The sequence below is a fragment of the Sphaerodactylus townsendi genome, linkage group LG17 (genome assembly GCF_021028975.2).
Source record: "Sphaerodactylus townsendi isolate TG3544 linkage group LG17, MPM_Stown_v2.3, whole genome shotgun sequence".
Lineage (NCBI taxonomy): Eukaryota > Metazoa > Chordata > Lepidosauria > Squamata > Sphaerodactylidae > Sphaerodactylus > Sphaerodactylus townsendi.
The window spans coordinates 5,783,599-5,800,562 of NC_059441.1; the positions used below are offsets into that span (position 1 = coordinate 5,783,599).

Here is a 16,964-nt window from a genome sequence, read left to right on the forward strand (position 1 = left end):
GTACTACTACTACTACATACTGGCTATCTCATCAGTAGCTAATCTCATCAGTATGTACTACTACTACATACTGGCTATCTCATCAGTAGCTAATCTCATCAGTATGTACTACTACTAATCTCATCAGTAGTTGAGATGCTATCATTTATCCAGATAACAGTCACACACTTAAGTTAGAAAAGATATTGCATATGATTAGATTGCTATTTTTATTTTTAAATGGATTGATGGGATAAGCAACTCCAATTTCTCTGGATAGGAACTCTCAAGAGATTAGATGAGATTTCTGCTTGGGTTTATAAATTTTTTTTTAAAAGCTAAGTTGAAATCTGCTTTAAAATTTTACTTATTCAAATATAATTGAGAAATTCTCTGAGATTTAAAATTTTTGACACAATTTTGCAGGAGCCGTGGGGTTCATTTCCACATACTTGTCTGTTCCTCTTGTCTAATAAAGAGAATCATTTCTTTTTTCAATAAAAGGTAGGAACTGCCTGAAAGATGTCCGCCTGATTTGCTGGCGAGACCTCAAAGAATAGAACTCACAGCTAATTCATTTGTACTATCTGACATAAATGTTACAAGACAATTTTTATTCGATAGATCCTGAAGCGATCTGGGGCTAAAAGTCTTGAGGGTGAATTCTTATAGAACTAATTAGTCCAAATTCCCTGGGGCTGAAAGAGCACGGCTCTCGTTACAGGATCCAAGGGATCTGTTTGCCTTGTGGACGCCCACTGCACTCGGTCCAAGGAGCCTCCTCTGGCCAGGAGCCACTGTTGGCCTCAGGTGGAAGGGCTGCTAGAAGATCAGGGGTGCAGGGTCCAGCTTATAAGGGGTTAAATCCTTGACTAGCGCGTGTGTGGCAATCCTTTGCGCCCAGAAATAGCACCAGTGCAGTCACTGCATGTGGAACTGGCCAGGCCTTTTGCCCCAAATGAAGTGTAAACGAGGTCTGGAAGTCCGGGCTTCCCATGAGCTCCCTTGCGGCCACAAGAGGGCAATGCTGCAACCAAAGAACAGCCACGGTTGGAGCATTTTCTCACTAGACCGGCCATCCCTGGATGCAGAAGCAGCACAGAATTTGGGAGGCACCGAAAAGGACTCCAGAATGATCCAATCTCTCATACTGTGTCCAGTGAAGGATTCCAGTCCTAGTTGATAATAAAACTGCAAGGATTGTCATGCCCTTATATAAAGCCGTGGTGCGACCGCACTTGGAGTACTGTGTTTAGTTCTGGTCGCCACATCTCAAAAAGGATATTAAAGAGATAGAAAAAGTGCAGAGAAGGGCAACGAGGATGATTGAGGGACTGGAGCACCTTCCTTATGAGGAGAGGCTGCAGCATTTGGGACTCTTTAGTTTGGAGAGGAGACGTCTGAGGGGGGATATGATTGAAGTCTATAAAATTATGCATGGGGTAGAAAATGTTGACAGACATAAATTTTTCTCTTTCTCACAGTACTAGAACCAGGGGGCATCCATTGAAAATGCTGGGGGGAAGAATGAGGACTAATAAAAGGAAACATTTTTTCATGCAACGTGTGATTGGTGTTTGGAATATGCTGCCCCAGGAGGTGGTGATGGCCACTCACCTGGATAGCTTTAAAAGGGGCTTGGACAGATTTATGGAGGAGAAGTCGATCTGTGCCTGCCAATCTTGATCCTCTTTGATCTGAGATTGCAAATGCCTTAGCAGACCAAGTGCTCAGGAGCAACAGCAGCAGAAGGCCATTGCTTTCACATCCTGCCTGAGAGCTCCCAAAGGCACCTGGTGGGCCACTGCGAGTAGCAGAGAGCTGGACTAGATGGACTCTGGTCTGATCCAGCAGGCTCTTCCTTATGTTCTTAAGGGGAAAAAACCAACGTGGACGGCAAGTAAAACCCTCCCCCCACCCCCAATCCTTTTATTGGGTCCCAAACCTGGGCAGAAAAGAGCTCTGTGAAGATGCAGGCGGAACACTCACCTTCCATGATGGAGATGTGCACAGCTCTCCTTCGCGTCCTGGGAACGCTGCTGAGCCGGGGGCCGTGAGTGATGGACGGGCAGCTGCGGCTAGGAACCAGTCCGGCCCTGTACGAAGGGAGAAAGCGCGGGGGGGAAATGGCCTTGGATGCTTAAGAAAGAACGTCCCTCTCCTTAGATTACGAAGCAAAATCAAAACATGGGCTCTAGGCAGAAAGTTCTGGTGTGGTGGTAGCCCAGGACCACGCCCGTGGGGACTGACAGTAAATCAAGCAATGCCGGAGCAACCTGCCAGATGAGCCTACAGGTGATGAAGCTCTTACCTGTGGATTTCTGGAGGCTCCCTTTTAATCTTGGCACTGGACTCCATCACTTCTTTCGCCACGCGGCCACTAAAAGCAGTTGGAGAAGATAAAGAGTAACAGGAAAGGAAAATACTCCCCTTCACCCCACTACTCTGTAGGCACATAAATAAAATTCCATAAAATCTCTGCTGACCTGCTCTTTCCATAAAATCTCTGCTGACATGAGACAGAAACAGCTTTCTTTCCAGCAGGTACAAAAATCTAGCAGAAAGCACAATACTTTTTGTCTAGTGGCACAAGGCAGCTCTTGGGGGGGGGGGGTTGGAGGGGGTCATGCCACACCTTCTCTTCTCAGTTCCACAATTGGCTAATTCTCTTGTTGTCTAGCGAAGGAGATTCTAGAGGAAATCCTTTGCCAATTGGCTTTCCTCTGGGGCACAGTCTGCACCCCCCACCCCACCCCACCCCCGCATTTCTGATCAGCAGCAAAAACATTTCTCTGGAAAATAAAAAGGAAAGCAAGACCACTGAACTCTGGAAAGACAAGACCACCTCTCATAAACCTTTCTTCAAGTAGAAGGAGCCCCCCTCCAACTTCTTACATCTAATACAACCAAACTGCTGACATGCAGGTAATCCAGAAGGAACATCCTTATTTACCTGTATCGAAACCGGCTCCCTTTGAAAAAGAGGTTGCTGCTTGACACAGTGCGGACTTGGCTCGACTTCTCCAATCTGAAACAAGAGATGTGTGTTGGCTGGGACCACTTATTGGATCACTGCAGAATATTACTCGGCTTCTAAAAGCGCAGAGCAAGAGAGGCTGTTGGCAGAATAGATTGAGGCCGGTGTCCCAACTGGGGCAGGGGACGCACAGAGAGGCCTCTCCTCGGTCTCAAGGCTGCCAAGGGGGATCTGGAGCTCCCACTTAAGTGCCTGCGGCCAGATGCTGGTAAAGGCTGGTTGCTGCAGATGAAACATTTCCGGAAATTTTGAAGCCGTTGCCCGCGGAGAAATGTGTGCATTGCTTTCTTTTCTTTAAGAACATAAAATGCGGTATGTGTAGCCAGCACACAAAATTGTGTTGTTCAATTTACTTATTCAGATTTTTAGCGTGTTATTTTATTCAAACAATAATTACAGGTAACACTGGAGACAGGTGAACTGTACCCCAAAGTACCACGGAATAACTTCATCTGGGCCAGCTGGGAAAGCAAGGGGAAAATAATGTTAAAAGAGAACTATCCATATTGTAAAAGAAGATTTTTAATTATCTGGATTTAAAACAATCTACTTTCCATACAGCCTGAATTATCCAGAAGATATAGCTTGAATCCAGCTACAACATTCCAAAAACTTAACAGTACTTAAGTTTTCTTTAACATTACAACTGTCCTCTTAAGAAATCTTAAGTGCCCCTGTGCGGTTGGACGCCCGCCCGTGTTAAAATCTGCAAAGCCTTTCTCCCTGCTGGCCACTTATCTCAAAAGCCTGTTTCAAATTTGTTAAATGCTGGTGAGGCCTTGCTGATATCTTGGTCTCACTTTCGTTGAAGCTATTTATTGCATTCATTTGCGCTTTACTGTTCCCAGGAGTTTCTAGATGCAAATTATCAAAAGAACAAAGTGTTAGTGTTTTCCAAAGGTCCCCCATAGTTGTTTTGACTATTATTTTTAATTATAACTTTTCTTGGACGAGCCATATTAATGTGGCTGGCAGGGGCTGATGGGATTTGTAGTCCATGAACATCTGGAGAGCCGCAGGTTGCAGACCCCTGGGAGCCTGTTTGGAATTTGCTGAACCCCCCTGAGAGGCTAGGGCTGAGATAGAAACATTCATTTTCAGATTTTAAACCCTCCTTCAGAAGGGTGTTAGTTGTACTCAGTTTGCTAATGATGATATTCAAAGCACAGGGGCAAAATTAGTTGAAGATAAGCTGGGTCGTGACCCCCACCCCCCAGATACGCCACTGAGGCTCATAATGATGCCGACAAGAGTCTAAGAAACTCTTCCAGCATTTGAATTCAGGACACCCCAGGGCAGGCCCATCAGCTGACTGGAGTCTGGTTAACCGTTTTAATATAAACCCCTCAGAGAACACTTGTGTGGGAAAGCGTTGCATTAAAAACACATGGGACCCAGACATGGCCTACTAGACCACTGAGCCACTTTTATTATTATTATTATTATTATTATTATTATTATTATTATTATTATTATTATTATTATTATTATTATTATTATTATTATTATTATTATTATTATTATTATTATTATTATTATTATTATTATTATTATTATTATTATTATTTTGATACAAAAACAGTTATACACAGCAAACAAGATCAATATGCTGGATTTTGTATTACATCACACGTCGGACACTTTCCAAGCATCTAGGACTGTGTGATGTATCGACGAATAAATCGTGCAGAGCCGAGTAGGGTGGCCTTTTGCAGCTGACATATGGTGATTTTGTCAGCGCCAATTGTTTTTAAGTGCCGTTCAAGATCTTTAGGCACTGCACCCAGTGTGCCGATCACCACTGGGACCACCTTTACTGGTTTGTGCTAGAGTCTTTGTAGTTCAATCCTTAAATCCTCGTATCGTGTAAGTATTATTATTATGATTATTATTATGATTATGATTATGATTATTATTTATTAAATTTAGTATACCGCCCTATCCCCGAAGGGCTCAGGGCGGTGTACAGATAAAACATCAGCTAAAAACATACATATCATTAAAACAACAGTAGTATCTTAGAACATCGCCCGCGCCCTTACGAAACCCTCCTAATGCGAAATGATGGGTCCTGATGGTATTAGGGCCCATGGGGGTAAAGAGGAGGGGGCAGGGGCATCCTCAGCGGCCGGTCTCTCCAAAGGCCCAGTGGAACAACTCGGTCTTACAGGCCCTGCGGAAATCCCCAAGGTCCCGCAGGGCCCGGACAGCTGGAGGGAGAGTGTTGCACCAGGCCGGCGCCAGAGCCGTGAAGGCCCTGGCTCGAGTGGAGGCCAGCTGCATCATTGCGGCTTTATAAAGTAGAGGACAGAACCCCGGCCTGGGGGCATCTTAAAAGACACTTTCGCAATGAACTTTTTGCCGTGGATTTGCAGAACGGGTGTTGCCCGGCCCCTGTGTCGGGTGGAAGGCTGAAGGGATCCACGCAGCTTGTCGGTGGAATAAGACACTCTGAGGCAATTCAGCCCTCCTTGGACCCGCTCCTTGACTGATAACTAAGCTTACTCGGGTTTTTTTATTATGTACCTGCGGGTGAAATCTGGAGTATTAAAAAAGCATGCTTTTGTGAGGCCCCGGTGCCTGCAGGCAGCTGAGAGCATCAGAGAAGTGGCTTGATTGCATTTAGCATCTGCTTCAGTGGCTGCACAAACCGGCAGCAATTGGCCAATTCACCACCAGGAAGACAAACTCCAGATTTGTAAAGCAATCCGGCAGCTGCATTTCACGTCAATGCCCTGAGAAGCCCGGCTGCGGCTCGCTCAGTCTCACTGCTCCCCAAGAGCTGATGAGGGAAAATGGCCTTGGCACTTTCGAAGCAAGTCATAAAGCAACAAGAAGGAACTAACACTGCTGTCCCATAATACTTTCCTGGGAGTAAGCCCCACTGAACAGACCAGAATAGGTTCCAAGTTCAGATTTGCTCTCTCAACACAGTTTTTGAACAGCCGGGGGGGATCCCCCTGAAAGATACCGCCAAATTTATTCAAGAGGAAGGCAACCCTGAATGTTATACAGCCCCCCGCAAAATGCATTACTCAACATCTGGCCGCTGATGTGTGCCCCTTTCCCCCTCCCCCCCTTTTACACTCTGGGCCCCTGAATACTTATGGGGGCCCTCCGTCCCATTATTTGTTTTTTTCCCAGGGTGGGTTTATGAAGTTTTATGCTGGACGCCAATGTAATTTTGTTAATCTGCTGTTTTACTGAGGTTTTAATATGATTGTTGTTTTACTGTGTTGTTACCGCCCAGAGCCCTTCGGGAGAGGGGCGGTATACAAAATCAATTATAAATAAATAAATAAACAAACATAAATGTGACTTATGTACAAATGTAAGTGGCGCCTTCACCCTCTTTTGCTCCTTTTCTTTTTGTGATGGCATCCCTGTATCCAAACAGAGACTCGGTGCAAATGTCGTGGGCCTTTGCATTTGAATTTCGGGTTCAGCAACAGGAGACTCAGTCCAAATCTGGCATCCAGAGGACCACACCAGGCGCGCGCGCACACACACACACACACCCGGCTGACACTCGCACGGTGGGAGAATCCGTTTGATGCTTACTTATAAAAGGCTTGATTTTCAATCCCACATTTCCAGAGGTGCTTGCAGGCTTCAGGAGTTGGAGCAAAATATGTCAGGACAATTTTCTTTTCCTACCAAAAGCCCAGAAAAAGAAAAACCCGTCAGGTTAATTCACATGTTTTTTTCATGCTCCGGGCCCTTACCGAGCACCGCGGAGCCCAACGTCATGCAAATGCAGCCAGGATAGCACAGCAGTCTTCAGGCTAGAAGGGCTATGGGTTTGTGTGTGTGTGTATAAACCCTTGGGGGCACCAAATACTGCACAAAACATGGCAACCATCTGGCACTAAAGGCAAGGGCTGCTGCCGGAAAGGCTGGCACAATTTTCATTTGTGTGCTGTAAGAAGTTACTGGCCTTGTAATGCTGCTGGCATCTCTACCCTTTTGGCCTCTTTCAAATGGAACACTGTCAGACTTCAAGCCCTGGTTCTGGCCACGGCAACTTCACTGCAGCCCTAAGCTATCCCAGCTCTATCTCATGACAGAGGAGTATTTGACTGAATTTCCCCCTGGCTGCCTGTGGACCTCTGGACTGGACTGGGTGAAAGGAGAAGCAATTAAAATGTCACCAGGGACCTCCCACCGTGGGCCGTGGGCCTCCGGGCAGAACGAGAGCCCTGTTGGGATGCTGCTCCAAAACGCAACCCCCCCTTTTGAAAAAGGGCACGCAGAAAGCACTCACCTCTTTCTGACTTACGTATAAATAGAACGTCTTCCCTTCAAATTTCATTTTTGCCACTTCATTCCTACAAGCATAAAAAGACAAACTGCCATTAATGGGGGGTTCCCCGGCCCCATTAAATGGGGGTCCCCCCTGCCCACCACCCACCGCACAGCATCACAAATGCAGAGCCCACAGACAGTGGAGTTTGTTCCAGCAAGATGCAGAAATTTAAACCAAACGCAAAGTTAAGAAACAGAGATGTTTTGAGGACAGAGTTTCATGTTCAACGTTTGAGGTCCGCCCAAAGTGTCAAATCGGGGAAATAAGAGGGCTCCCGGCCTCCCAGGAAGCACGGCTGGGAGGGGGGAACCTGAGAGGGAGGGGGAGTCCAGGGGCCCCCAGGTGAACACAGGTGCATTATCTGCATGAGAATACTGAATGTGAGATAACCACACTTAGCTGATGAGGCCAAAATCTGAGATACAGCAAAGAATGAGTAACAACCAGGCCAACTCTGGGCGGGGGGTGGGGGGGAGTGGGTGGTTCTTGGACGACTGGGCCAATCAACATGGACGATGCAGACAAATGTACAAAATAATACGTTTGGGGGCAACAAACCAATATCGAGAGTACAGATTACAAGGAACAGTCATGCAGCGTACTGACCAGGAAGGGGGTTTAGGGTTTATTGTAGCAAAATCCTTGGAGCCCCTCAGCCCAGAGTGTGGCTGCAGTAAAAAAGGGAAACAGGAGACTGGGGTACATCAGCAGTGGGATACAATACAAAGCAAGAGAAGGGACAGCGGGAGTGGACAGCGCACGGACCGGATCACAGCTCTGCGGACGGCCGGTGGGGGGGGGGGGAGTGCGGGCAGGCAGGCACCTCTGGCGGAAATGCCACCCGAGGCCCTGACCACCTGTCCCAAATGAGTTCTGCTCTGTTCTGCATGGGGAGGGGGCCGCGGTTGTGGGGAGGATTCGTAGAGCTGCTGGAAGCATCACAGAAGATGCCTTCTTATCAGGAGGGTGTCTTTGAAAGGGCGAGACCCGGACTGGAACCTTGTGATGCTGGAAGTGGCCGGGGGGGGTGGGTGGGGGTGTTGGAGCCCAAGGAAAAGGGCACCGGGCGCAACAATCCCCTTGGGGCGGGACAACGAAAGGGGGAAGCGCTCTGGGCAGGACCAGAGACCTGGAAAGAGCTGTGGGCAGCGGCGGGGGCAGACTCTAGGATGGTTCCTCTTCCCAAGGAAAGCAGGGGCCAAGGAGCCCCTTCCGTTTTGGGGTCGGAGGCTGGAAATTAAGGTGAAAAGAATGTGGGCTTCCACGGAGGGTGGCTGGGGAGGGTGCTGCTGGTTCCCTGAGCCACAAGGCCCCGCCCACTGATTGAATGCAAGCAAAGTGTTCTAGCGATGCACCCACACGTGCCTTGTTCCTGGGTCAAAACCACCATGATTTTTCTTGCCTGCCGGTATCAGAAGTCACCCTCCTCGCATGGGAATAAACATCCCACTTTTGGGCTTTGCTGATCTACAACTGGAGCTGAAAGAAGAAGACGTGGTACCCTCTCCGCTAAGACTGGTCCTGGCCATCATCCGCCCTCTCCACGGCAGGGCAGCCTGACAGCCTGAGGGGGCAGAGGTTGTCTTCCGATGGCCACAAGAGCAGCACCTGGCCAAAGGCTCCCCCGGGGGTCTTTCGTTTTTCGGCTCTTCTTAGGGAGGGATAAAGTTGGGAGGAATAAACAGGGCTGCCCCAATCTTGTTCACTGTCTTACTACCTCTGGTTTTCCTTTGAAGTGCTGCTGCTGCTGCTGCTGAGGGGATGAAATACCCAACACAGAGGGGCCCCATCGGGTCTGGATCTGTTTGGGAGAACAGCACAAAGCAGGCGCCGATGCGCGTGGCCAAAAGTTTACACAGCAGACCTGCCATAAATTAGCGAGGAGGGGGTCTTCCCCCAAGGGGACACCACTGCCACATGTGGCCCCAAGCCCTGCTCGCTGGGCCGTGGCCCCTAGAGAGCCACCTTCTCTTGCTCCCTTTTGCTCTGGGCTCTAATTCCACAAGCCCAGGGGTCTGCAACCTGTGGCTCTCCAGATGTTCATGGACTACAACTCCCATCAGCCCCATGGCACAATTCCCATGGCCAATTGGCCATGCTGGCAGGGGCTGATGGGAATTGTAGTCCATGAACATCTGGAGAGCCACAGGTTGCAGACCCCTGCACAAGCCTGACCCCGCTGCCTTCCCGAGGGGTCATCTTTGCAGCCTGACTGCACGACTTTTATAGGTGGGATTCAGCCGGTTCGCACCACTTCGGCAGAACCGTTTGTTAAAATGGTGCTTGTAAACAACCAGTTGTTAAATTCTTTGAATCCCACCGCCTTGAGTCTCGACGAGAAAGGCAGACTACAAATAAATAACATAAAACGAAGAAGAGTATATTTTAATACCCTGTCAAGGAACCTCGGGGGGGGGGCTTCCCTTCACCCCCTCCTCACAACAGGTGGGGAGAAACATGACAGGCCCCCAAGGTCACCCAGCAGGCTACTTGTGGAGGGGCAGGGAGTTGAACCCGCTTCTCCGGATTAGAGTCCATCACTCTTAACCACCACCCCACACGACCACACTGTGCAAGGCTGCTCGTGCACACGAAGAGGTCGCACAGGGGCCGCAGCACAAAGGGGCCGGCATGCCTTGACGGCATCGGAAGGGCTCGGGTCTCACTCTCCCTTCCCACCTGGCACCACCTGCCTGCCCAAGTCTACCTGCTCCGTGCGGGAAGCCCCCTCTCCAGGAAGCCTTCACCTTGGCTGACTTCCCCACCCGTCAGTCTTCCCCTGGTCCACAACACGCTTGCAGTGCAGGCAGCCCCCTCCCTGACATTCATCTCTTCTTGCCTGAATTGGCCCCCCTCACCCCCCCCCCCCCCGCCCCAACAGCCAGGTCTCCATGCCGTGTGGAGACCCTTATTGGATCTTTCACAGGAAAGCGGGGCTTCATTTTGCAAGCACGGATAAGGAGCAGCGAGAGAACGGCTGGAGGGGCTGCCCCCCAGTGTTCCGCTGGGGCTCCCCATCCCTGACTCTCTTCTCCTGCACGCGCGCGCGCACACACACACACACACCTTCCAGTCCTGGCCTGGTCGAGGCTCCTGAGAAGCCACCCCATTCCGATTCAGTGGGCCCTGAGGGTGGGTCTTGGGTCAGGAACAATATTCAAATCTGGGCTTCCCTTTGGGAAGGAGAGCCACCAGCCCAATTCTTATGGAACCCCAAAAAATACCAGCATCTCTGGTCCCCCCCCCCCCCCCGCCCCCGCATTGCTCTCCGAACCGATCCCTGCGCCTTTGAGGTTTCGGCTCTGAGGCTGGCTGGCTTCTAAGCAGTGCAAGGATCAGGACCAAAACACACCTCTGCCACACCTTCTGTTGCGGTGGAGGCTCTGCAGAGAACTGGGGGCGCAGAGAACCCCCTGCCCCCCTCTGTGTCCATTGGCCCTGGTTCCGCTGCAGCGGCAACAGTCCCAAGTCCAGCAAGCAGGTCTTAGTGATTCAGCCCCCCGCCCCCCCAAAAACCCAGGAGAGTGGCCCGGACTTCCTCCCCACTGCCCAGCCAAGCAAGGTATGGCCTTCACCTCGTGTGAAGTCAGCAGGAGCCACTGCGGCCTGAGCCCTCGATGGGGCAGATGTGGGGCAGGAGGGACTGTGGGCAGTTGGGCTCCCTGAGTGTGGGGCCTGGGGCAGCTGCCCCTCTCGACCACCCTTGCTCAAATCCCGCCTGAAGAGGCTTTGCGCTAACCTAAAATCCCCTCCCCGGGCGGCAGCCCCTCCCCGGAGCCAGGCGCTTCTCCAGTGGACACAAGCCACCGCTCCAGTCCTCCATGGCGTTCCACGGCCCCAAATATTAAAGCAGAGAGGCCAGAGATCTGTGCTCAGCTAGAGGTGCCGTCGCTCTTTGCAGGCTCTGGCTTCCTTCTCTGCTTCCCCTCAGAGGGGCAAATCATTCAGATCAAACAAGCCACCCAACAGACTGGCAAGCAGATGGGCCTCATCTCTGGAGCTGCCAGGGGTACCCAGCACTGCCCCCCCACCCCGGACATCTTGGCAGCTCTCAGCAACTCCCTGACAGACAGACAGACAGACAGACAGACCCCTTCTGCCGTGCAGTGGCCTCCTCTGAATCCCCGGTTCTGTGTCTCTGGATTCTCCTTAGCTGAGCTCAAGCAGGATCCTTGCTCTTCATGCAGCATCTCCAGGAGGGAAGGGTCTCACACCCCACACAGGTACTGATGGGACCCCGGGCATCCTAAGAGCGCTCTGGGGCTGCACTGCCCCACAAAGCTTCTTGTGTTGGCAGGGAACCACCTTCAGTATCTTCACGTTCCCCCAGAACTTCTGCTGTAACACTTTAGGGCAGTGATGGCGAACCTTTTTGAGACGGAGTGCCCAAATTGCAACCCAAAACTCACTTATTTATTGCAAAGTGCCAACATGGCAATTTAACCTGAATACTGAGGTTTTAGTTTAGAAAAAACGGTTGGCTCCAAGGTGCGCGTTACTCGGGAGTAAGTTTGGTGAAGAAACCATGCATCGCCTCAAATGGGTGAATCACGACCCTAGGAGGGGTTACTCAGAAGCAAGCCCCATTGCCAGCAACCGAGCTTACTCCCAAGTAAAGGATCATGCTTTAGTTCTTCCCATGACATCAGTGGGGTTTAAAAGCACTTAACAGCTTACGCTGCTTCCCCAAAACTAGGTCTTAGGCTAATAATTTACCTGAAATAATTACACTATTATCTGCTCTAGCCTCCAGCATGTCCCATGTGCCTCTCTAGCACCTCCGCCTCCTCTGCGCCCCCTTTGGGAAGCAGCCACCCGGATCACAGGCACCAGGCCCACCAGCTGAGTCCTCCCTGCTCGCCGTGGTGCATGCATATCATGCGCAGCGGCCCAGCCCAGCCTAGATGTGTGTGAGTGTGGGAGGATGATTTTCCGGCCCCCACAACGAACTCTGTGTGTGCGTGCCCACAGAGAGGGCTCTGTGCCACCTCTGGCACCCGTGCCATAGGTTCGCCACCACTGCTTTAGGGAAACACCCCCCAAACCACATTTTCATGTTTAGCAGTTTGGTGGATTCATCTCTGTCTCCAACACTTCAGGAAGGCCCGCTTAATGCGAGAAAACACTGGCTGATTATATACTGCTGCTCTGCCCCACAGCGAGGGAGCATTTTCTTTGGGGCAGAGATTTCTGTACTGATGCACTTTGTGTTATGGTGCCACAGATCCCCAAAGCCCCATGGTTAGACAGAGCAGGGAGCCCCCAATGTTTCCCCTCACTTTGGAGTTTCCGCTCTTTCTGGCCTCCACCCCCATCATGACCACCCTGCACAAACTCCTCCCGGGCATTTCCACAGCCAGCTTTTGCAAAAAGCAGAAAAATACTAATTTAAAACAAAAATATTGATAGAGCTTTAAAAACAAAACCAACCATTGGGAGCGACCCAGAAGTGAGGGCCGGCAAGCTGGGGCGCCTCCTCACGTGTAAACAGAGACACGCGAGGAGACCTCACTGCGACTCCACCGGAGAATGAAGGGCCTCAAGAGAAATACTGCATGCAAGATGGGCCACTCTGTGGGGGGTTAAGCAAAGGGGCAAAATTTGTGCTCTTTGGGGAGTCCTGACCCTGCCTGACCCGAGCGAAAGAGCTGGCCACCTGCTCCTTCCTTGCCCTCACAGCCGCTGTCTCAATCCCCTTGAGAGGGTGACCAAGGTCTTGCTCCCCTCCCCAGGTGATCTAACTTTTCTCCAAAGGGCTTCAGACTTTGCCCCCGCCAAAGAAAGAGACCCTCACTCGAGCGGCCGTTCTGCTGCTCATGAGCCCTGGGCACTTTGCTCGTCCTCTTTTGCAAGATGACTTTTTTGAGTCCTTCCTCCTCCTGCTGAACCAGCGGCAGCCAGATCTTGCCGGCTTTCCCCGGATGGTTTCCCTGCACAGCTGACTACTGGAAGAAGGTCTGCCACAGCGGAGACACCTCGTTTCCTTGCACGCTGAATGTTCAGACAATAGGGACCCTACATCGAAAGATCAGCTCTCGCCAGCATGGACTACAATTGGCCATCAGCCCCTGGCAGGGGCTGATGGGAATTGTAGTCCATGACATCTGGAGTGCCAAAGGTTCACCACCACTGTCCTAGTGCAAGTTCTGAACATTCATCAACCTCCCTCCCACCCCGCCAAAAAAAAGTGTTTTAAAATATTTTTTGTTTTTTGTTAAAAAGCTCTTTACATTGTCTCAATGGTTGTAAGTGAGGGGGAAGCGCCACGTGATCCTGTATCTAGCTTGCTTGGCCCATTTGCTGAGGACGGCTGACAAGTCCTGAGGGGATCAAGGACGGGACTTCAGTGGTCCTCAGCTCTGGCCAAGGAACGGACCCAGAAGGCGCCCTTGGGAATTAGCAAGATCCCAGACGACAGCCCCTGCGTGGGAGAAGTGCCCTCCTCACGTCAGGTGGGGCCAGACGATGTTCAAAAAGCATCCGGGACTCTCCTGCAGGAAGCCCATAGCCCTCCCGTCCCCCTTTCCAAACTGGTTCAGTATTGAGATCTTGACTGGTGGTTCTGGGCACAGCTGCACGCCCTGCGACAAGACTCCATCCTCGTGCCGACCCTTCAGGCCCCCGGTCCTCCACTAGCCCAGTCTGCACCCAGGCGATGTGAACAGGAAAGCAACAGCGAGGCCCCAGGCAGGCCCAGCCCCTGTTCCCCACATCCTCCTGGCACTGCAGGGCATCAAGGAAATGCTGTGGAGTTTGGCTGCGATTAAGGAAACGAGTGGCCACGGGGTCTGGGCCAAGGGAAGGACAATAAGCAGATGCGTTCTCCCTCCACACTACAGAAGCGCCTGCCGACTTTTTTGCCACAGAGGCTGGGAGTGTGGCAAGCGTCACGCGGACAGAGAGGAGCAAGGCCAGGAGCCAGGGAAAGTGGGCAACTCTGGGGTAGGTGGCCAGGAGGGCCCCTAAAACACACACTGGAAACCAAACAACTTCCCGGGACAGGAGGACTCACCACTTGATGAAGTGCACTCGCTTGTTCCCTTGCAGGACCACGAATCCAAACGGAGTGAACGCCAGAAAGGCAGGATTTCCCGACACGTCCTGCAAGACAGGGGCAGCCTGGCATCAAGGCAGAGAAGCAGAGAAGCGCACTGGACCAGAGAGCCCCCCCTCCCCACATCTGCAGACAGCTGGAGGCCTGAAGCACAGAGGCAGAGGCAGCTGCGGCCAGTCCAGCCACTCCCTCCTCCCAGGAGAGCAACAACAGCTTCTGCCTGCAGTTTTAATCTTCAATAATGGATATTTGACGGATGCCATGCAGACATTTCCACTTTACTCCCTCTTCTTCCAATGTGTGATCCCAACACATCCCTGGGTGTGCAGCTTTGCCGCTGAGTTTTCATGGAGGCCTGTGAAGGTTTTCCCTTCTAAACCAGCTTTGAATCCACATGCTTATTGTGATGGAAGAGTACTGTAAAACTAGCAAAATCACACATGACTGTGAAAAGCATCTTTGCCTTTTGATCTCCTGAGGAATGGTAAACCATGCCGAGGTGCTGGGATAGAAACTTCAAAGGCCTAGCTAATTTCGTGGGTGGTTCGAACAGAGTTTTCCTGGGAAGGGGAAAACAAAGGTTTTGGAATTCCATCTTGAGACGTGGACAGAGAAGCATCTCTGGGCCATGGGTTCCCGGAAGGGGGACAAAGAACCAAAAGGGATATGACCACCTAAGCAATCCCTTAACCGCAATCATGGTGTATTTCTTTTATTTCTGTTTTTCAATAAAAATCGTTGAGACCTCAGCTGATTGGAGTTATTGGAGAAAAGAACCCAGGTTTTAATGAAACAAGCGTGGCTCTCCCAGGCTTGCTTTCGTGATACTTATGATGGCTTTTTTCCCCAGCAGCTGTCAAAGCTTTGCCTCAGCAGGTAAAGGGGATCGTCAAGAGAAACTATTGAGCCTGTCTTGAGAGGCAGAAGGAAAGGAGGAGGTTTTAAATGGACCGCAGGTCTGAGAAGCCTCAAACCAGCTCTGACGGCACATTCTGAACTGGGAGCTGCAGTTTCCGCTTAAAAATCCCTCACAAGTGGAGAAAAAGGAGCATATTATACACATATGTGGGTAGAATGCAAAGTGGTGAAAAAGTTTTGGGAGAATATTTTGAAATATGTAGAACAGTTAGTAAAAGTAAAAATTGATGTAAATAATGATTTACTAATTGTGGGGATAATAGATGATATAAGAGTGAACAGAAGTTTGGAACCAATTTATAAAATAATGATCAGAGCAGCACGCGCAGTGTTAGCGTTGGGCTGGAAAGATAACAAAAATGGACAGTTTCAAACTGGTTGGAATATATCTGGGAACAAATACAGTTAGAGATCTTTGAGAGACTGTCAAAAATACATTATGGCAAGAAAAAATAGAAGATATCATGAAACTATGGACATTGTATGAGAAATGGATGGAAGAAGCCGGATTTAACGAAGAACCATGGAATAAGAGAATAAGAAGAATGAACCTCCTACTGCTTGCATGAAACAACCAATTGAAGAGAGGGGGGGAGGGGGGAGAAAAAGGAAAAAATGTATAGATAGAACAAAGTTATTAAATGTAACAAATGTACAAATATTCTATACAATAAAAATTATTTTTAAAAAATCCCTCACAAGTCAGGGCTGACAAAAGGAGGCTCAAGGGGGAAACCCTGGAACACAATAAGGACTCTGTGCTCTGTTACAAGAGAGAGAATAAACCACGGCCATTCCAGACTTTTAAAAAAACCCATGATCTGACAGGGAAACGTGAACATGCCAGAGTGGGTGTGGCGAGATGGCTAAGAGAGGTGGGCTTTAATCTGAAGAATTTGGGTTTGACTCCCCACCCCTCCACGGGAAGCCTGCTGGGTGGCCTTGGGCAAGTCACAGTTCTCTTGGAACTCTCACAGGCTCACCTACCTCACAAGGTGTTTGTTGTGGGGAGTGGAAATAAATTTGTCAGTCGCTTTGGGACTCCTTCCAGAGAGAAAGGCAAGGTGTAAATCCAAACTCTTCTTCTTCCCCCGCTCTGTGTGGCTTCTGGCCAGAAATGGGCCCTGCTTCATCAACAAGCCACTTAGGTGACAAGCAGCGGTGGGATTCAGCCAGTTCGCACCACTTCGGCAGAACCGGTTGTTGAAATGGTGCTTGAAAACAACCGGTTGTTAAATTACTTGAATCCCACCCCTGGTGACAAGCCTTTGCCTCATCCTCCGCCAACGGTCAGCAGCATCAGCCAGTGCCCAGAAACCACCACCACCACCACCACCTCCTCCTCCTCCTCCTCCGCTGCTGGTGGCAGCCCCTGCTGGGCACAATCCTGAGCAGTGGAGGCCTCAGCCGGCAAGAAGCATCCTAAACAGAGCGCTCCCTTGAGAGCAGCAGCTGAGGGGGGCAGCTCCCGGATCCACTATCTCTGCTGGCCGATGCCTGGAAATCCTATTCAGAAGCCGATTTCATGAAGGGTGCCCGTCCAGTACGTTGAAGCAGCCCTCTGAGAATCATCAGTTACAGACAGTGGTGGGATTCAGCCGGTTCGCACCACTTTGGCAGAACCGGTTGTTAAAATGGTGCTTGTAAGCAACCAGTTGTTAAATTATTTG

General features: G+C 50.4%; 1 protein-coding gene across 1 annotated transcript in view; it reads right to left on the minus strand.

Moving 5' to 3' along the window:
* FRMD5 (FERM domain containing 5) overlaps nt 1–16,964 on the minus strand; it is a 41,043-nt gene that overhangs the window by 13,262 nt on the left and 10,817 nt on the right. Inside the window, exons 7-12 of the mRNA XM_048482099.1 lie at nt 14,335–14,423; nt 7,281–7,344; nt 6,578–6,669; nt 2,933–3,007; nt 2,291–2,359; nt 1,925–2,075 (exon numbers count right to left, since the gene is read on the minus strand). Of these exons, the coding sequence (XP_048338056.1) occupies nt 1,925–2,075; nt 2,291–2,359; nt 2,933–3,007; nt 6,578–6,669; nt 7,281–7,344; nt 14,335–14,423 (540 nt within the window). The remainder of the gene's footprint in view (nt 1–1,924; nt 2,076–2,290; nt 2,360–2,932; nt 3,008–6,577; nt 6,670–7,280; nt 7,345–14,334; nt 14,424–16,964) is intronic.